Source organism: Erpetoichthys calabaricus, chromosome 10, assembly GCF_900747795.2.
Source record: "Erpetoichthys calabaricus chromosome 10, fErpCal1.3, whole genome shotgun sequence".
In the NCBI taxonomy this organism is placed as follows: domain Eukaryota; kingdom Metazoa; phylum Chordata; class Cladistia; order Polypteriformes; family Polypteridae; genus Erpetoichthys; species Erpetoichthys calabaricus.
The window spans coordinates 46826265-46848388 of NC_041403.2; the positions used below are offsets into that span (position 1 = coordinate 46826265).

The 22124-nt window shown below is 37.1% G+C and overlaps 1 protein-coding gene across 3 annotated transcripts in view; it reads right to left on the reverse strand.

Moving 5' to 3' along the window:
- LOC114658970 (phospholipid phosphatase-related protein type 5-like) overlaps positions 1–22124 on the reverse strand; it is a 403832-nt gene that overhangs the window by 60316 nt on the left and 321392 nt on the right. For all 3 annotated transcript variants that reach the window (XM_051933202.1, XM_051933203.1, XM_028811124.2), the window contains one exon: positions 6570–6702. In XM_051933202.1, coding sequence (XP_051789162.1) covers positions 6570–6702 — 133 coding nt within the window. The remainder of the gene's footprint in view (positions 1–6569; positions 6703–22124) is intronic.

The window sequence follows — 22124 nt, forward strand, 5'->3', positions numbered from 1 at the left end:
ACTGCTGTCGGTGCATACGCACAAACAACAGTTAGGCCCCCCCCCACCCCACCCTCTCGTCCACTGGGTTAAACCCCAATGTACAGGCTTCAAGTCGAGGGGCAATAAGTATACCCACACCTGCTTGGCGCCTCTCACCGGGGGCAACTCCAGAGTGGTAGAGAGTCCAGCCCCTCTCATGGAGATTAGTTCCAGAGTCCAAGCTGTGTGTTGAGGTGAGCCCGACTATATCTAGCCGGAACCTCTCAACCTCGCGCACTAGCTCAGGCTCCTTCCCCTTCAGAGAGGTGACATTCCACGTCCCAAGAGCCAGCTTCTGTAGCAGAGGATCGGACTGTCAAGGTCCCCGCCTTCGGCCACCACCCAACTCACACTGTACCCGACCTCCTTGGCTCCTCCCATAGGTGGTGAGCCCATGGGAAGGGGGCCACACGTTGCCTCTTCGGGCTGTGCCTGGCCGAGCCCCAGTGGGTGCAAGCCTGGCCACCAGGCACTCGCCATCGAGCCCCACCTCCAGACCTGGCTCCAGAGGGGGGGCCCGGTGACCTGTGTCGGGCGAGGGAAAACGCTGTCCAAATTTTTATTCATCATAGAAGGTCTTAAGGTTTCCTCCCACAGTCATTAAGGTCAGGTGAATTTCTGATGCTGAATTGGCCCAAGGTGTGTGTGTGTGTGTGTGTATGTGTGCGTGTGTCTGTGTGTGTTCACCTTGTTATGAACTTGTGTCCTGTACAGGTGTTGCTCCTGCCTTGTGCTTAAAGCTTGCTGAGATATGTTCTAGTTCCCCTATGGCCGTGCCCTGGATAGGAGGGTAAAGAAAATAGAAGAATGGAATCTAGTGGCTGCGGTGGGTTGGCACCCTGCCCAGGATTGGTTCCCTGCCTTGTGCCCTGTGTTGGCTGGGATTGGCTCCAGCAGCCCCCGTGACCCTGTGTTTGGATTCAGCGGGTTGGATAATGGATGGATGGAATCTAGTGGTTCAAGTGTTAATATTTATAAAGTATTTTCCAGACTGGATTTGGGAGAAAAGTGTATTTGCAGAATAGCTTAGCTCTTACACAATACTGTTTGCCTTTCTAAGCTTTGTAGTTTTGAGCTGGGCAGGTTTCATAAAATGGTTTCAAGCAGTCATTGAGGTTGGACTCCTCTGTGTGCTTATAGAGGTTGGTGACATATTTTGACAATGTTTGAGATTGTCCACTTTAGATCATCCTTAATAGTAACTCCAAGAAATGTAAAGTTGTATACCCTCTGTGCAGTATCCCCTCTAATATAAACTGGAGTGTATATATCGATTACTGTATATCACTCACTATTTATTTAATGACAAAAATAGGGTAAGAAATGAGTACACAACATCAATAAAAAGGCAATCTAATATTGTGTGGTATATTAATAAGATAATGTATTATTGTAATGCCTTATTACATCCAAACCTAATAAAGAGATTTATAACAGGTTGATCTGGTGATGACCTTTAAGAGCATTACGGAATTTATGATTGGTCCTGTAAATAGAGCAGTGCAATGATATCTTCAGCTCATCACCATGGTTTATTCTATTAGCTAGGCTAGTTAACAAGTTCATTTTTCTATTCTGTGTCAAAGATGAGGAGCACAAAGTTTGAATCCAGAAGGAAACACTTTCTGTCAGGGAGAGCTCCAATCTGTGATATTAGTTTTTTTCTGTTACTGCAATCTGGTTTGGGATTCAAAATATGAAACAGCAATGAAAATGTGTATATTTCTAAATAATAAATTTCACATTAAATTGCTTAATTCTCCATAATAAAACCTTTTAGTAAAGCAAGCATTTGGCATTTTGATTTTTTTACTGCCATCATTATCATCATCATGAGAACTTGCCAAATGCATAGAAATGTTGCCTTTAAGAAATAACATAAAGAGACAAACTGCAGTTCTATGAAACCTAATCTTTGAGCACAGTTGCACATTGCAAAGTGATTTCTGACTACAGCAGTTGCTATAGCAAAAGAGCCAAAATTAAGCAAATAGTCGAATTAGATGTAAAGATTAGCTTCTAGGTATCAAAAACATTTTGTAAAGAAAAACATATTTTAATGATCTATGATTTACTATTATGCATTTTTAATATGCATCCATTCATTTGTACTTCAGAATCCTAGAAGGATGATGCTAGGGCCAAGCTGACATTTTGAAATTTTCTTCTGACTTTACAGTAGATGGGATAACAGAGAGTAGAAGGCCTTAGTTAAACACGCCAGTTAGGGTCTACTGGGTAAAGACATCAGTCGATTTGTTACTATCCTTCTGAACATTGTTTACAGAAACATTAAGAATATATCTCTGTAGATATTGTGTAAATCCTAAATTCATGATATTACAGTATAGTGGTCAGTCACTGAGTTGCATGTTCCAGCATTATTTCTGTGTTCAGTATGCTAAGCACTAAGAATGTTTTATTGTCCAGGCAACTTTATTAAATGCATACTTGTAAAGAGAATACATGCTATACTGTATGTCTGATGATCCGATGAGAACTTAATCATAGTCCAGCAGATATTAATTAAATGCAAAGTATGATGGCAATGGTGCAGTGGTATGACTGCTGTCCTCCAATCTGGACTGTAAAGACTTGTGTCTGTACAAATACAGATTAAGCTGAGCAAAAGAAAATACAAAGAGCAAGAAATTAAAAGAAAATACCAAAACAGACAGGAGAGGCTCAGTACACATAAAAATTAACATTGCTACCAAAGTCAAAGGTGCTGCTTTGCAGTAAGGAGACTGTGGAAGATTGTGGGTTCGCTTCCCGGTTCCTCCTTGTGTGGATAGCGCTTTGAGTACTGAGAAAAGCGCTATATAAATGTAATGAATTATTATTATTAAAGGGAATGAACTGAAAGCCCAGTCTTTAAGAGCATATTTCAAAACCAGAATATAAAAGTAAAAAAAAAACTAAACAAAATGGCTCATGAACACTGTCTTCTGTTTGTGTTGTACTTTTTTATAAATTGATTCTGTAATGAAATGCACATTTACACACACATACAACTCCATGCTGTGATTCTACTGCAGTATACGATTGCTCAAAATAGTATCAGAGATAATTTCACTGAGTGAACCTACCACAGTGCCAAGAAACAGAAAAAAGACCAAAATCAAAACATAAAAGAAATTAAATTTATCCATCCATAAAATACAACTTTCTTCAATCTGTGAAAAGTCTGCTATAATTCTGACTAATGTGGTGCATCATTCACTTTTACTTTGTTTAAAACTGTCTAAAACATATCAGGAGCAAGAATGATGTCAAAAAATGTCCACCTTGCTAGGTCGTATGTTTTGAGAATACTCTAAAGTTAGACCATTTTGGGATTAACTATTTATATATCTCTCAGACAATCCTCATTTAAAATCAATCCTAATCCTTTAATTTTTCCTAATCCTTTAATTTTCAGAGCAACACCAGGTAGGATAACATTATGCAAACAACAATTATTATTGAAATATACAATACATTGCTTGCAAATACATTCATTTTGCTTAACAGGAAGAATCCTAAGCCATTATCAAGCACATTGACCCCACATAGAAGTTGGAAAAGATGAAAAAGAAAAAGAAGAAGAAGAAGGAGAAGAAGCAGCAGCAGAAGCAGAAGCAGCAGCAGCAGAAGAAGAAAAAGAATCCTAACCCAGCTCCACCAACTTAATGGGAAAGTGATGTCTAGTACCTTTAACTGGAAAAATGTATTTATCTGAGAGAAGCAGTTAAAGATATTTTTGAATGTGGCAAAAATTCATTAATGCTATTCTAAAATAAGTTCAACAGGACTGAAAATGGGGTGGAGTGGTGGCTCTGAGGCTAAGGATCTGTGTTGGTATCCAGAAGGTTGCTGGTTCGAATCCCCGTCACTGCCAAAAGAGATCCTACTCTGCTGGGCCCTTGAGCAAGACCCTTAAACTTCAATTGCTCCAGGGGTGCTGTACAATGGCTGACCCTGCACTCTGACCCCAAGGAGTATGCAAAAACTAACAAATTCTTAATGCAAGAAATTGTATAAGGTGAAATAAAGAACAAAAAAAAATTGAGAGAGGAAGAGGGTAGAGTTCTAATTTGATAGAATATTGTTGGAACACACTTTCTGTATTGTTCTTCTGATGGTATGTTTCACTGAACTGTGTTTTACTGTTTTTTTTTTGTTCCAATACAGAATAAAGATCCTCAAGATCACTGATCACCTCAACCCTTGCACAATTCATCTCTGATCTGCACTCATTGTTACCATCACATGAACACATTTGCTATTCAATTTCATTAGTTATCTCTGCTGCTAATAGCTTCTAGTTTCAGGATTAATCTTAAGTGTTGAACTACTTGAGAGAATTTTGAAAGTCCAAGAACACTATGTCAGATGATTTGTCTATTTTGTACATCTCCAGCTGCATGTTTTAATAAATCTATCCCTTAAATCTAAAATAAGATTTTTATAAAGAAATACATCTTCATTTTTATAATTAATGTTCAGATTATTACATGGATCAGAAAACAGACCAACAAAGGCAAATGCTATTAATCACTTGAACCTTTTGAGAAGGGATTCTCAGAAATCTCCTTTCATCTGAGTATGATTCTTAAATCTCAAAAGCACAATCTGATTGTATCAGCCCACGCTGGCATCTTGGACATATGACTTAAAATACTAACTTAGTAGCGGTAAATAAAATACTAACTTAGTAGAGGTGATTACCTCACAGAAATCTTAAGCCTTTTTCTGAGAAAGACAGTAAGTGGTGGACAGATATTCTCTAAGAACACAAAAAGTAAGACCCTTTACACATTATTTACTGTAACTGCTGATTTTCTTTATTATTATTACATTTTAAAGTCAGTCAGTCATTATCCAACCCGCTATATCCTAACACAGGGTCACGGGGGTCTGCCGGAGCCAATCCCAGCCAACACAGGGCGCAAGGAAGAAACAAATCCCTGGGCAGGACGCCAGTCCACCACAGGACACACACACACCAAGCACACACTAGGGACAATTTAGGATTGCCAATGCACCTAACCTGCATGTCTTTGGACTGTGGGAGGAAACCGGAGCACCCACAGGGAGAACGGGGAGAACATGCAAACTCCATGCAGGGAGGACACGGGAAGTGAACCCAGGTCTCCTTACTGCAAGGCAGCAGTGCTACCACTGCGCCACATTTTAAAGTGTTCAAAAAAAAATGTTATCACCATAAAAGCCAAATGTCAAACACTATAAATTCTCATAAAACTACTATCTAAAAAGGTACTTATTTGATTCATATGTTGAGATGTGCATTTTGCATTCAAAATTCTAGTATTATGAGATGTCCATAACGAAGCCCTGTGTAAACTATAACATTGATTGTCCACTGCTCAATTTTTCAGATAGATAGATAGATAGATAGATAGATAGATAGATAGATAGATAGATAGATAGATAGATATGGTGGACCTGCAATATACACTAAAGTTTTATTTTTACACTGGTGATTTCATTGTACAGATGGACTTAAGTTTCAATATTATTCGTTGAAATAACAATAAATAAATCAAAATGATAAGAAAAGGAAATAGAACAAACACATTAACAACCCAAACATTAACAACTGTTGTTCTTCAGTATCTTGTTTGGCCACCTCTTGCCCCATCCTTGCTTGATGCCTCTGATTCATACAGCTAATGTGCCATTGCTGCTGTAGGGCCTGACAACGTTGATGGTCATTGGCAGGCTCAGGGCCACATCTCCAGAGGCAACCATTAAGGGCATATAAGAAAGGTTATGGTAAGGACAGAAGACAGGCCAAGGCAGCACTAACTCCTCAGGATAGCTTTGACCATAGCAGCTGTGTGCGGCCTGGCACTCTTCTGCTGTAGTGTTAGGTTATGAGAGTAACGGGCCTCTGAGAGATTCCCTAGATCTAAGCCTAGGAGCATGGAGCCTATCCCTCACTGTCACATGACTGATGCAGGTATTGTGTATACCAGAGGTTTCAACAGCAATATAGACAGCAGATCTGAAATTATTTCTTAGACGAGCCAGTATGATGTGTCAGTCTTTCTCTGGTGTAGTCACTTGAGGGAGACCAAACATTAGATGATCATATAGTATTACCTGTTGGTCTGCTGAAATCGTGCCCGCAGTCAAAAACCAGTTCAATCTGTACTGTCTGGCAATGCTGACCAATGACATACCTGCCTGAAACACTGCTGTTGTCCTCTCCCTTGCTTATGGTTACATTTCAGGCAATATGGTATGGACAGAAAACTTTGTACATGTGGCTCTTGTCCTGCTGTGACTAGACATTGCTCCACCCAACCTTGTTGGATAAAAGTACACCTAAAGAGCTTTTAGTATATGTGCTGGAGAAGCTGCAAAGCTCCTGTCCTTTGTCCTTTGTTTTTTGTTAAAAAAAGAAAACTTTTTTGTGAAAGTACAAGAGCTGTAACTACAGTTTTCTCATTTCAGAGAATGTCACATATCTTTTTTTTCAACAGAATACATATATTGTATATAATGATCAAAAATAAGGAAAATAGAAAACTTTAGCTTACCAAGAAACCTGACCGTCCTGCGGACCAGTGGGTTGAGGTAACAACAGTCTCCTGTTACTATAGTCTTTTCGTGGTTTTCAAAGTCATTTGAAGTAATTTGGAGGAAAAACATCACAGATTCTGTAACAATGATCTGGAAAGAAAAGAAAAATACTTAATAAGCAAGTTAAATGGATGATATTGCACCAACAGCCTTCACACATATTGACTTTACGTTCATCAAAAGTAAATATTTTACTTTTTTTTGTGTGTGCGTTATCTTCTACAATGTTCTGAACAATACACACTCACTATACTGTATTCTTTCAAATCATCATCTAGCTCAAAGATAATTTTCCATGCCAAAAAAATTGTTTATCCACATATTCTTCCAATTTTCATAATTCACTTATGATGGTTTGTTTTGTAGGTGGCCAAAGTCCATAGCAGTTGCAACATACAGTATGAAGGACAGAAACCCATCAAAGGGTTCACATCAATTCAACCACATGCATTGGCACAATTTAATGCTACGGTATATTAACTTAACGAGAATTTCTGTGAAAAGTAGGAAGAAGTCCCAGTCTAACCACATTCAAGAAAATGTTCTATTAATATGAAATATAATACAGTATATAAACAGGTACATTTAACTTTGCAAAAAGGGACATTAGCAGTACAGGAAAAGTAGGACTCCCCCTGGCGGCACCCACGGCACCCAACAGGGCTGAGAAAACAGACTCCATGTCCTAGGATGCCCTGAGGGAATCCGGGGCACAGCTACCGTCCAGGGGAGTTGCCACCTAGCGTCCTGGAGGAGGCAGTGTCCTGGAAAGGCTGCCCTTCTCCATTCTTCCTGTTCTGGGACGTCCCAGCCGGATTTAGCTGCTGGCCGTCTCTCACAATAGGTTGTGTTTTGGTACTGTTCGACTATTATTTTGTTGTGATAATTTCTGTTTCAAATCTACGTCACAATAATGATGCTTTCCCCTTTTTGCAGCTCTCTATATACATTTTTACACATTTACATATTCTCCTATATGCTAGTACCCCAATACTGTAACGTGGGCCTTTTTGCCCTTTTGTGATTGCAGTCATGGTTCTCATGTTGTGGTTTTTAGTGGTGTATCCTTATTCACTTTGGTCAATGTGTGTCTTAAGCCTTACTTTCAGATGTTGTTATCTACTAATCACTAGCAATGCTGTCATGTATACATGTATACAATGTAATTAACATATATTTTATATTTTTATTCTTTTGTTTACATAAGTTTATGTAACAAAATGGCCTTGATCATTGATACTTATATGTATTTGTCTATGTGTATCTATCATTTATTCAATATTTGGGTGTTGTATACTTTTTATCCCTAGCTGCTGGACTTGGCTCTAAAGAAGAGAGGATTTCCCGAAACACGCCAGTCAGCTTGCTCAGAAGTTCTAATGGGCATCCTTCTGCTGTCTGGACATTACACCCCGACCCTGAGGTTCTGCTCTAAGACTTGAGGCACATGGACATTGCTTTATTGGGCTTTGTAAGCCAGGACAATTTAGTATTTGTATTATAATTAACATCTTTATATATTCTTGGTGATTATTACTTATGTTGTTATATTCGGATCATACTAATACAAGCATCAATTTTACCACAATTTTGTTGAATACAGTAGGTCTCTCATGTGAAACAAGACAAAATCTTACTTGATATTTTGCATATACCAAATTCTCTTCTGTTTGCTCACAGACAATCAGAGAAAGACCTATTTGAATCTTGCTCTTAAAGTTTTAACTTGCTGCTTCACAAATCCTGTTAAGGCTGTACAGTCAAAACTGTGCTTTCCCTCAGCACAAGTGCATTCGTATACATGACTGCCATATTGCATTTCAGTACAGTAGCACAAGTCACAATGTTGAGTTCACTTTGGGCTTTCACGACCAAGGTCATTGGCTGCATGTGCTCCACAAGTAATGCCTATTGTGTTCCAGTCCTTTCTCCTGTAAGCTATACATTGATCTTAGCTGCATAAACATCAATACAGTAAATGTAATTAGAGTATTGTTCTGTGGAACCTGCTCTTTTTATTCTGTGTAACTGTGATGGGTGGTTCTGATCACTCAACCAGTGCATATTATTAAATCATCTCCATTTAAATGCAGTTCTGTGAAAAATGAATATTCAGAAACTAACATTGTATTTCTAGCAATTCATTTTCTAATATAATTTTACTGATTTCAAAACGCTTGTAATCACAGTGAGCAAGGGCAGATTATTGTCACCCGATATCCTTCTGAAATGTGTTTCAAAATGATTTCTTTTTCAGTATACAAATGTTTTAATACAGAGTCTTTAAATTGTTACTTTAATTTAGACTACTGGTAATGCCAGATCTACAGGGAGAGGTGCATTATACAAGAGATAGTTTAGATTATACTTCTTATCTCTTATGTTTATCCATTTATGTGTTATTCCTCATCTATATGCAATGGATGGAAACTATAATGAGTTACCTGAGGGTACATTAGGCATGATTAGGCCATTCTCTGTACAAGTGATAAATGCAGTCACTTTCCAGAAGTATAAACTCATTTCCCAGTGAGCTCTAATGAGATAAGCAGATGGAAAAGTTGAAGTTTAAGTAATATTTTAACTTCACAATGACCTAATTATGATAAATGAACACAACCATTCTGTTACCATTTGACTATACATTTGTCAATCTGAATATACTGATAAATGATAATATCTATCTTACCTAATTGTAGTTTCCATAAAATAATTGTGATCAAGATGTAAAATTTATAAAAAAATGAAATCCCTTATTACCATAATATCTGCATATTAAAAAAAAACCAATGTGTAAGGTATGACATGCTAATGCATACAACGGGGACTCAAAGTCCTGCCTCTAACAGGTCTCTGCCGATTCCAAGCAGTCCGCCTTCCAGTGCCCTGTACTGGAGGAAGTGGGTTCAGATAAGGGATCGAAGGAAGGACTTCTGTCGTCAATACTCACTCTGAGTCTTGAACTGAGCTCCTTCTTTACCTTTATATTTTCCTTTTCTCTGTTCCCTAATATTTTACATTACTTACCTAGGTTTCCTTTAAAAGTCAAGGCTTTTTAAACACAGTTCTAAAATAATTGCACCCTACTTAGACCTATACACGGGTGGATTTAAAATGAATTTAGAAAGAGCAAAATATTAACAATTGCAATATTATACATGGCACGGTAGCGCAGTGGGTACCACTGCTGCCTCGCAGTTAGGAGACCCGGGTTCGTTTCCCAGGTCCTCCCTGCGTGGCGTTTGCATGTTCTTCCCGTATCTGCGTGGGTTTCCTCCAACAGTCCAAAGACATGCAGGTTAGGTGCATTGGCGATTCCACATTGTCCCTAGTGTATGCTTGGTGCGTAGTTGTGTGTGTGCGCCCTGCGGTGGGCTGGCGCCCTGCCCGGGGTTTGTTTCCTGCCTTGCGCCCTGTGTTGGCTGGGATTGGCTCCAGCAGACCCCTGTGACCCTGTAGTTAGGATATAGCGGGTTGGATAATGGATGGATGGATATTATACACTATTTACTTTGATAATAGTCTGAGAGGAGAGAAAAAAATCTTTGTTCATGAGCAAAAGCGGATTAGTTTTTCTGTCTTATTTCAAATAAAGAAAAATATTATGGTACAACTTATCACTCTTACTGTATCTTGCAATCAATTTTGTTGAACATCTAGGCTGACTTTTAAATTAATAACAAATATCTAACATCTATTATGCTAATAACTTGTGGTAACAAATTATGTGTAACAAAGCCTTCACGATATAAAACCCATTCTCTATGATGATTTCATTTCTGTAGTAATATAGCTTTTTCAATTTTAATTTTTAAAGTATGTTTAAAACTTTGTCAGATTAAAAAAAGATGAGACTTTTTAAAATTCCACGTTCCTGTGGGACGTGCTAGAATATATCACAAATGGCCTTTCAGTTTGCCTCTAAAATTCTGACTTGCTCAGAGAGAAACTGTTCATCCTAAAGAGTGAATTTAACTAGCTGTCACAGAAAGCAAATGTTGCGTTTTGTTCAAATGGACCCATTCTTCTGCTCACTTACTCTGCAGTTCAACTGATTTATTTATTTTTTACAGAGAGGAATTCAGAAAAAAAGATTAGGAGGGCACTTTTTAAATTACAATATGTAAAACCATGCAAATAGCAGTCTTTCGGTAAAAAAATATAAATATATTTTGCCTTTTGAAATGTGAAATGCTTATGAATGACACAGTGATAACATTTTTGAATTACTGCTGCAGTTTTATCAATTTCTGAACATATGGTTTAACATAAAATTATTTGCATTTTTATTTATATTTAAGCTCTATGTCTGAAGACCTGTGGAATGTCACACTGGCTGAATTTTTGGTAAAGGCTCCAGACATTTCTACTTGAAACTCGTTGCCTCTTATAAACCTGAGAGTCACAGGGTAAATAAATTTAAGCATAATTACTTGTAGTGAGAAGTCAAGCAAAATGACACCTTTTATTGGCTAACTAAAAAGATTACAATATGCAAGCTATTGAGGCAATTCAGGCCCCTTCTTCGGGCAAGATGTAATTGATAATGTAAAATGTAACTGATTACATCTTGCCTGAGTTGCCTCAGTAGCTTGCATATTGTAATCTTTTTAGTTAGCCAATAAAAGGTGTCATTTTGCTTGACTTCTCACTACATTAATAATGGCTAACACGGTACAACACCCTAGCACTACAGCATAATTACTTTAAAAATATACCTGCTAAAGTACAAGTAAAAAAATAGATATAGAATCCTCACAGCTTAAGAAGATGTTTTCATTATTTCATCATCATTTCATTTTTACCAACACTACTACTCTAATGCTACTTTTTTTCAGTACAGTATCGTAGAAAACTTCAGTCTATTCATGTAGTCCTGGGTGTACAACATTTAAAAAAGCATTAAACAGTCCACCACAGAGCACACTCACAAACACACTGATAATTACTCAAATCAACTGAGGGTTGCCCAAAACCTAACATGTACATCTTCAGAATATGGGCACAACCTGGAGTACACAGAGAAATCCCAAGTGAGCATGGGAGAGTTTGCTGCTTATTCTTAAAAATACTGGCTCCCTAACGGCACTTTATGGTTCTTTACTGGATTGTGAGGGTCCTTGTAGAGCTATTGCTTGACAAAGTACCTTTTCATTCTAGTAAGGTTTCTTTGCATATGAAATTGTTTCTTTGTGCTTTGAAAAACTTCCTAATAAGTGGAAAAAAGTAAATCTTTAATATATGGTAGGCAACCTAGCAGGGCACTAACAGATTAAGAAAACCTGGACTTAGCCTGTGATATTATATGCACAAAGATTACTTTTAAAATAATTAAGCCACTGCTATTTCTCAAATCAGTCACCATCAATTCATGGTTATTTACTGTAAAAAGCCAGTTAAAGATCTAAATAAATAAAAGATCTTTCTGGAATCTCCATGTGGATGGGTCTTTTACTCTGAAGAACCACCCTGGCACCTTTATTGTTTTGAGTGTACACAGACAGTTATGGTGCTAAAATCCTGAAATCCTTGGAGCTGTGATGCAGCAGTGGCACCCTGGTGCTGATTGATTCTGTTAATGATTTCAACAAATGATTTCTATCAAGGCATGATTCACTGACTCTGTTTAATATTTCTGTGCCAGCATCAAGAAACAAGTTGTTAGGGAAACTCCACAGAGCTGAAATGTTCTCTGATTCAGCATCAAGAACTCTACTAGCTTTGAATTTTCACTTGTGACTTAAGTGGTGAGCAATTTTAATAACAGCATGTAAACACTTTACAGATGACAAATTCTAAACAGTTACAATATAACATTGATTCTAATATTTTGAAATAAAAGTTTATATGCCATTTTTTTAAAAAAGGCAATCATTTCAGCTCAATTTCAGATTAATTGTATCTGTTTTTATATAGGCTTGAAATGCAGAAATGAATGTATATTAACAAATGAAATGGGGTTGACCAGACAAAACAAAATATCTTGGGTTCTGTCTGCAACAAAATAAAAATCAATATAAATGTAAGAATCACTGGATTTTTGTTTTTATTTATATTTTTCATATCATCTCAACTTTTGCTGATTTGGGATTATATTTGTGATCATCAACCTCAACTTTGCATAAAACAAAACAACATGTGCCAGTATTACAGGTCCCCAATTTTTCCACGTTTTTTTCAAAAGGGTTAACTTTGACCCCTGGGGTCACTTATGTGGAATGCACAACTTCAAGTCCTTCTGATCAATTTTGCTGAAGACCCCGATTGGGTTACTCTTTATCATAAAGAGGTGTCATTTCCTGCAGAAAATATTGTCCAAAAATGGCCTAAAAATGTTTTTTTGGGACTACAGGGCCAAGAGTAGGGGGTAATCCAAAAAAGTTTGATGTCCCGCATAGCTAAAAAACAAGACACCTTGAATGGTATTTTATATATCGGGGGATTTTCTTATATCTACGATTAAGAAGGCTCCTCGCCAAAAACAGAAAAAAACTGAACTGATTTCAAAGCCTTCATATGTATTCTTATGAACATAGTAATATTAATAAACACACAACCAGTCGGCCTAACACCCAGAAAAAATATACAACAAATAGAGTAAATGGCACAAAGCCTACCATTGTGATACTGGAAGCTAGAGAAATTGAAAGCTGTGTCGTTCACTATTCGGAATACCCGATAGTTGTTACTGTGATTTTTACCCCTTCACATTGGTGCACAGAGACAGGCACTTGACAAGTAAGCAAACCATATTTAAACACAATTTAAAATATATCAGAAAATAAGTATTGCCAGAAAATAAGCATGTGGGAATGAACAGTTTTGGAAAAAAAAATAATGGAAGTGAAAAAGTGACATCTGCCAATACTAAACATGAAGAAAGGTTTGGGAAAATGTGAAAGCCACATATTCTTATAAATATATAAGAAAAATGAGTATAGCCAGAAGATAACCAAGAGGGCAAAAAATGAAGCAAGGCATGGGAAAAAGCAAAGTAAATATACAGCATGGCACTTATACAACACAATTAATGAGAATGATTTTAATAAAAGAGCGTATTGTTGATTTATTATTCCGAGTGGCAGGAGGTGAAAACTTTAAGATCATTGCGGGGCAATTGGTTGGATTAACTACTGTGATGAGTCAAAACAAAAACAGTAGCCAGGAAAGTGCTTTAATCAGAAACCTGAAATTCCTTAACAAAGAATACTTGAATTCTTTTGCAAGGTGAAGTCTATTATTTATTTTCAAGGCACAATTCTGACAATAAACCCCTCACTCTTGAATAATTGAGTAATATGGTGACTAGCATGTTAACAAAGGTATGAAGTTTTACTTTAGAAAGGCTGCATCAGCAACCAGAGATACATCAATATTAGATGATGCCCTCACTGATATGACTAAAATGTATAAATAAAATTTTTTTTTTTAAAATTAGACAAGAAAGAAAATATTGAAATAGCTACAGAAATAATCAAATAAAACAGCAGGCTTTGTGGTTAACAGTCCAGGTTCTTAACTGTTAGACCTCACCACTTCCACAAACTATATATATTTCATAATGAGTTCATGCTTAAAAGAATAGCCTTACGCTGTTTATTAAGAGCCGGTTTCATAAGGTAGCATTATCAGCTGCAGTAAATAGAGATTATTATTACAGCAAGTAACTGGTTAGGCTAATTGTCACCTTGATGTTATTCCTGGGCGAGTGTGGGTCTGCCTATGACTGTCCTGTTATGGACTGGCATAGCATTCAGGATTGCTGCCTGCTTACATCCTAATGCTGCTGGGGCAACCTACAGCCTCCCACAACCCTTAATGTATATTAAGCAGGTTTGAAAATGTTAAATTGTATTTTAAAATGTTTTAAAATAAAAAGAATCACCTTTCCTATATAGTTAATGCTCACTACTGTAATTTGCAGTTATGGGCAATCTATTGTTTCTAGTTAGCCTTGAATTGTGCTTTGATGTTCCTCTATGGAAGAATATGATCATGTATTGATTGCAGTGAATAAAATAAAAGTTTGCCATTTCCTTCTAGTTAATATTCTCCCTAGCGATTACCTGAAATTTGCAATCAGTGTCAAATATGTAACTCAGCACAGATTTCCTTGAGTAAACAAAATTTGGAAAAAAACAGCAAAACCAGATAAAGAACTGAAATTACACTGATGACAGGTTATGTATATAAATGAAACAGTCACATATCTAATTTCAGCCCAGAATAATAATAATACAAGTTCTGCTTCATATAAAATTGCAGTAATCATTGATATTCAAGAAGTGATACACTCAGTCTTTTGAAAACAGCTTATTTGTTCACACCTGGAGCAAAAATGCATGCAAGCACAAAAAAAATGAAATAAAATAAAAAAATTCAGGATTCTCTGATTATTCATGGATTATTCCAACTGGCCTATCTAGAGCATACTACAAGCCAGATGATGAGAGAGCAGAGAGCTTGAGGCAAGCAGCTGTGATCTCCCAAAAGTACACTGACAACAGAAGCAAGCTGTTCTTTTACAGTGGAATCTCAGGAACACATCCAGACATTTCCTGTCTTTACTTTTATTGTACAACCATTAAAAGTGGGTGGCATGGTGACTCAGTGGCCAGAGGTGCTCAGTCATATCTTTAGAGACTGGAGTTTGAATCCTGGCCTGGTCATTTTCTGTATTGCAACTGTACATTCTTTTCATTTCTGGGTAGGCCTACTTTTGGTAAACTGGCTTTCTTCAACATTCCAAAATCGGGTGAACAGGTGGAAGTATTAAGTCTGAACTGCCTTATTAGAGTAAGTAGTGCTGAAAGTCCCCTGTAATTTATTGTTTTTTTCATCAATGGTTGGTTGCTGACTGACATGAGCCACTATGGGATTTGCTTCAGCTGCCTCGGACTTTGTAACTAAATAACGTATATACTCGCGTATAAGTTGGGTCTTGAAACCCGAAAAATCGATCATAAAATCAGACCCCGACTTATATGCCCGTTCAAAAATGTGACACTTACATTTTTTTTTTACATCTTCTTGCTTCCTCCAATCTCGCAACAGTTTCTCAGACAAATTGAATTTTGTTGCAGCAGCGCAGCAACCAATTTCTTTCGCCACTTCAATGACTTTTAATTTAAAACCAGCCTCATATTTTCTTCTGATTGAACGCTCCATCGTAGATAAGGGATGCTCTTACGATAAAGGTGTATGAGGGTGTGAGATACAAAAAACACAAAACAGTGCAAACTTCGCTTCGGAATAGTTTGGGTATTACTGTGTAGTCATGTGGGCACGATACAGAGAAAACAAGAAGCAGGGTGCTCCGTGGTTACTCTCTCAGGTGGGCGTTAGCATATCATAATCTCTAGGACCAATAGCGCGACTTTTCCGAATTCGACTTATACGACCGACATTATAAAATACTGGATATTATACGGTAAAATCAAGCCCAACTTATGCGTGGGAGAACTTAAACGTCAGTATATGTGGTAAGTAGAAAAATAAACGGAAGGGTAGTGTTATTAAAAGTACATTTTGACAAAAACAGTAAATACTGTAAATACCAAAACCATGCACACCTTTGCCATTACTTTAAATAAATTAAAAGCAACAAGTATTTTTGGTATCAATGAGTGTTAATGATGTTTTGTTTTTTTAATTAAGTGTCTTTAGCTTTTTGCAGGTCAAAGAGGCTCTTGTTTTTTCACTATGAAGAAACAGTAGTGACATTCATTTTCACTTTCATTCTTAATAATGTTGGTAATCACTTTTCATAACACCATTATTGTTTACTATGGGTACCACTATTTTGTATATGAGTTTCTATGGTAAATCTACTCACAGGTGATGATGTATTATAATTTTAGGTATGTTATTGTTTTTTTGTGTCATTTCAATGTCATTTTGGGAGGTCTGATAATGCTATGTTGTGTATTGGTTGCTAAGCAATGGACTTGGAAGTCATGTATTTATGCCTCCGAGGTCAAACATATAAAGTTCTCCACAATTCATCCGTGTTTGTGGATAAATGAAAAAGAATTCACAACATCTTTTGTTATTTTGTTTCTGACAACTTTTTTCTGATTCTTAGACTTTGATTCTTAAATAGCGTTTTAGTATTTTTGAAAGATAGGATTGACTTTCATTTTTGATCTTTGCATGCTCTCCTAGAACTTCTCTTTGGGTCACCTCCATTATTTTCCGTAGTTTATTCCTCTGGTAAACTACAGCACTGGGAGGCACGTGACACCATTGACACATATGCATAAAGGCCCCTGGTTATCTAAGATCACAGATTGAGCCACAAAATATTGTTTGTCCTTATTTTGAAGTTCTAGTTGGCCAAACTTAGTGCTTTGAATTGGTTGCTTGGATTCTTGATTTCTGATTTTGAGTTTGACAGCTAATCAATGTGTGATGTTTGGTTTTGAACTTGACTTGGTGTTTTGGTATATATCACATTTTCGGCTCCCTTCTTCTTTACAATCTGCTACTTTCTGTCATAGCAGAGGCCAGCACTCATTTAATGGCAGGCTACAATTTCTGTGGTACATCTATGGCTGACATAAAACCTCTGAGGTTTTACATTGACTTATCTTTTGTCATGACTTGGAATTTTATCCACTTTTTGTGAATATTGCAAATATTTTGTACTATTTTCTCCTTTTTAAGGGTTTCTAAATATGTGAAATCCATTTTTGCAATTTGCTTTGTCATTTGGGGTAAATTAACTACATGTTAGAAATGTGCTGTGTATTAGTACAGAACCGTTTTCATTTTGTATGGATGCTGCCATTTTCAGCATTATTATTATTTGCTGTTGCTATGTTTATTCATATATGGGTAGATGGGTTCACAACACAGAATGTCACTGGGGTGACGGTATAAAGGCCAATATCATGCACCTTCCGTTGTCCAAGGTTTTGGGTGCAAAACAAAGAAATAGTGGCAGTAAAAATGTGTTATAAAAAAGTGTTTTCTATTTAAATATTTAGCATAATTATTAGGTTACAAGTTTCGGTTAGCACAGGCTCTTTCTGCCAGATTCTCTTTGTCCTTTGGTTGCAACTCTTGTCAGGTTTCTGCTTTATTCCTCTGTCCATGTCTGTCCGTGGCCATCATAATTTCTCTATTGGGCCCTACATTGTTTACAATGAATACTGCACTTTCACACATTCACACTTTGGTTTTAGATTGTATTGGCAACCATTTGCTGCAGTTTCCATGTTGTGTTTTGCCTTTTTTCACTCACTTCTCTTTGTAGTACGTTATTGAGTTTTGCTCTGTTTTTCCACTTAGCACTCAATACTGCTGGAATAAAGTTCAGTCTTCTCACAACCCTGACTTGGATTAATCAGAATTGATCATGGATTTGCGTGGAGCTACATATATCCTTTCGTTCTGTTTTGCTTCACATCCTGTTTTACTTCATCTCCATTCTGATCTGCCCTTCAGCTCTATAGTAAAAGTGAGCATTTTTTAAGTTTTTTAGTCTTATTCTTATGTTTTAATAGTTTGTTCATCACATACAAGACCTTCTTTGCTAAACTTGACAGATGTGGAAAAAGCCAGCCACTTCTCTCCAACCTCCATTTCAGAATGACTTACATTATATTAAATGGCTGAACTGTAGCTCTACTGCTAGCCAACGTCTGGTCAGCTTGTTTTACGACTTTCATCTGATAACCAGGGTGTTAATCAATGATGAGTTAACGTGTCCGCAGACCAAAAGACATTCATCTTAAGCTTTTAACCAAAGGGGCACATCTGTGGAACCATTGACAGACATGGAACTGAAACTGGAAATGGATCTAATCTGCAGAAGCTGCACTTTGCCTTAAAATCTAACTGCATGAATCTATTCATTTGGTGATTAAAAGCACTCTGTTTGGGGCTAGGAAATGCATCATTTTGTTTTTAGCCACAAAAGGCAACAAACATTGGCTAAATCCTTTAAATGCCAAGATAAATTAGAACTCTTAATAAAGAGCCATCCAAAGACCTGTTATCTCAGACATTTTTTAGCTCGTTTAAGTTTTTGTCTAATTTGCAAATAAAGGAGTCTCAACTTACAGTCAAACAGTTTAGCCCACTCTCAACCTTGGCTGTGCATTTGAACAAGACTGAGCTGACTATGACATCACACCCAAATTCTGAAACAGAAACATTCATCAAAAATGCTTACAAAATCAAAAAACTCCACAAAACCTCAAAATGAAATATGAACAACTGCTTGTCTGTTTTGCATTCTCTCTTATATATCAATGCATGAGATGTTATTGTATCACTATAATCCTTGTAATATTTGGAGAATGGCTTTAACTCAGCACTAAGCGTTACTCATAAACGTGCAACTGAGGATTCAAGGACAGTTCCTCTAATACCAGCAATGGCCATGGGGTTTACTCTTAAGCATACACCTAATAGTAGGATAGCTAAACATTTCAAAATAAATCATGAACTCCACAAAAGGGACAGATTCTTCTCTTAAGTCTGATTATGAACTAATAAACGGGACTGACATTCTCACCTCCAAACTAAGTGCACCCAATTTTAATTATATAAAAAGATGATCAGATAGATAGATAGATAGAGCCTATTATTACACATTTTCTGTGATGGCCGCAAGTCCTGATGATTTTTTTATGAAGTAAACTTTACGAAATCAAAGTTTCACATGGATTGATTTTACAGTTTCAAACCATTTGGCTTATTTGTATGACCCTAAGCACAAAGTAAAATATAAAGCCAAATAGAATTTTTTGACATGAAGTAGCTCAGTTTTTAAGAGATACTTGACTTTAAGCCATTGTTCAAGTAAAGTTTTACTGCTGTCTGATGCACTGTTGTCAAGGAAACACACCTTTGTACAATACCATATTTGCATATTTTAAAATGGGTCTTACAAGTCACAAGCTTTAAAAAATGGTTAAAACATACTCTAACCTACAGTACCGTAAAGTACATATTGAAGTGATCTTGTGACTTAAAGGAACTTGACCAGCTTAGAAATATAACACTGGGGAAAGCTACTCTCATAAGAATACCAGGGTTTTGTGAAGCTAGTTTTAATGAATTATTACAGACCTTCCAATATACAGAAAATGTTTGCATGCCACTTTAGTTGATAAGCACTAAAGAAGGCCACCAATCAATGTTTCAGGCCGTTTACTCAACTGAAGGTCCCAGGGAACTGACACCTATCCTAAAAGCACCAACCTTAAGGGGCACCAGTCCATTGCAGGGCCCATTCACAGAGTTACACTAAGCTTTGTGGACTCATCAAGTAACTGATCACAAACACATTTAGTTCACATTTAAATCTGAACACCTTAACAAAATCCATTGGGAAGAACGTGCAAACTCCATACAGGCAAAGATCTAAACTCGGACATTCCCAGGAATGTGGCATCAGTACTGATGACAGAGCTACTCTGCTGCCTAAAAAGTGCTAAACATACATATTTATATGATCACACTACCCATCAACATGGGTTAAGAGGATTTAGGAATAATATGATGTATTACTATTGTTATTTTAATATACATTGTGACCTCAAGGGAGCACCACTGAGCACCCAAACCCCAGACACAACAACACCAAGACAATCCCAAGTGTAACTAAACACATCTTTATTTACAAAATACCCTTAACAGGTTCTTCTTTTATCACAGCACAATACAGCACAGTGAAACAGACTTCTTTTTCCTTGACGTATCCCAGGCGTGTATTGTCAAGCTCCTCTACCAACTGAGATCGAGTGGCTCCTTTAAACTATGACACAGGAGTACTTCTGGTGCTAGGACACAGCTCACTGGAAGCACTTCCAGGTTGAATGGAAGTCCTTTAAAGTAAGGATTGTCAATCTTGGCAGGTAAACCTGGAAGGACCCACTCCACAAAACTGCATGTCCCACCATGCCCTGTGGGTGTCCATGAGGGAATCCTCTCGGGATTAATAAAGTATCTATCTATCTATCTATCTATCTATCTATCTATCTATCTATCTATCTATCTATCTATCTATCTATCTATCTATCTATCTATCTATCTATCTATCTATCTATCTATCTATCTATCTATCTATCTATCTATCTATCTATCTATCTATCTATCTATCTATCTATCTATCTATCTATCTATCTATCTAACCAACTGGGGAGGCTGCCATCTAGTGTATTGGGGGAGAAGATATTCAGCAGTGCTCATTTCCCCCTTGTCCTTTCATTGCACTGGTCTCCCAGCCAGGTATGGGTTTTGTTTTTGTTCTTTATTTCGTCTTATACGATTTCTCGTATTAGAAATTTGTTAGTTTTCGCATACCCCTTGGGGTCAGAGTGCAGGGTCAGCCATTGTACAGCGCCCCTGGAGCAATTACAGGTTAAGGGTCTTGCTCAAGGGCCCAGCAGAGTAGGATCTCTTTTGGCAGTGATGGGTATTCGAACCGGCAACCTTCTGGATACCAGCGCAGATCCTTAGCCTCAGAGCCACCACTCCGCCCCTAGCCAAGTTGCCAGACCATGTGTGCCATCCATTTTAACACACACAGTACATTACATGAAAAATCTATCCATTCATTCAATTTTAAACAAATACAATTCAATTATGAAATCGTAGGAGCCTAGCACCATTTGGCACAAATAACGATTGAAATGTGGAAGGGCGACCTATCCCCTACAGAGTATATTCACACAGACAGACAAATACATAAAGTCACTGCCAGCAAAACAAACCTGTGGGAAAAACCTGCAGTATCTCATAGACACAGGGACAACATGGGACAACATGCAGATTTCACACTGGCATGTTTTGAACAAAGTACCCTGAAAACATGAGACAAACATGTGAAAATATGAAGTTTCTGTTCGGCTAATTTGATTTGCTCTGTGCCAAGTTACTTCATCTCTGGCAGGACAGGCGAAAGCAGAAACACTAACAGTAGAGCAACACACTCACACTTTTTCACATTTTAAAGTTTCACAAATACTACATTTTTAAATAATTTATATTTCAGTAAACATCAGATAATGAAAGTGAGATCATAAAGTTATACTTCTCCTCACATGTAATGATGGCAGCTTGAGAACAGCTTGGGAGGTAAATGGGGTTATGTGTTGCTGAATGTAGATGAAAACCAGGGGTGCTGCCTACAAATTAAATGATTTGAAAAGTTAACCTTGCAAAAGAAACCATTTAGATTAATTTACAAATGTAACTTGAATTAAGGTAAATTCAGAAAAACTAAGACTTTTAGAACCCTTGATCTAAAGATATACAAATACTTTTGTATATTTTAATAAAACTAATATAACATTTTCAAATCCACCTATTAGAACTCAACTGGGCCATCTGACACAAGACAGGAGTAAGTCCTGGAGAGGATGCCAGTCCATTGCAAGGCCTACTCATACAGGAAGTCACCAAATATTGTCATCTGTATGCGTTTGGGGATGTGACAGAAAAAAATGAAATAACCAGAAAAAACCATACAGACCTGGAAAAACTGTGTATGCAAGTCC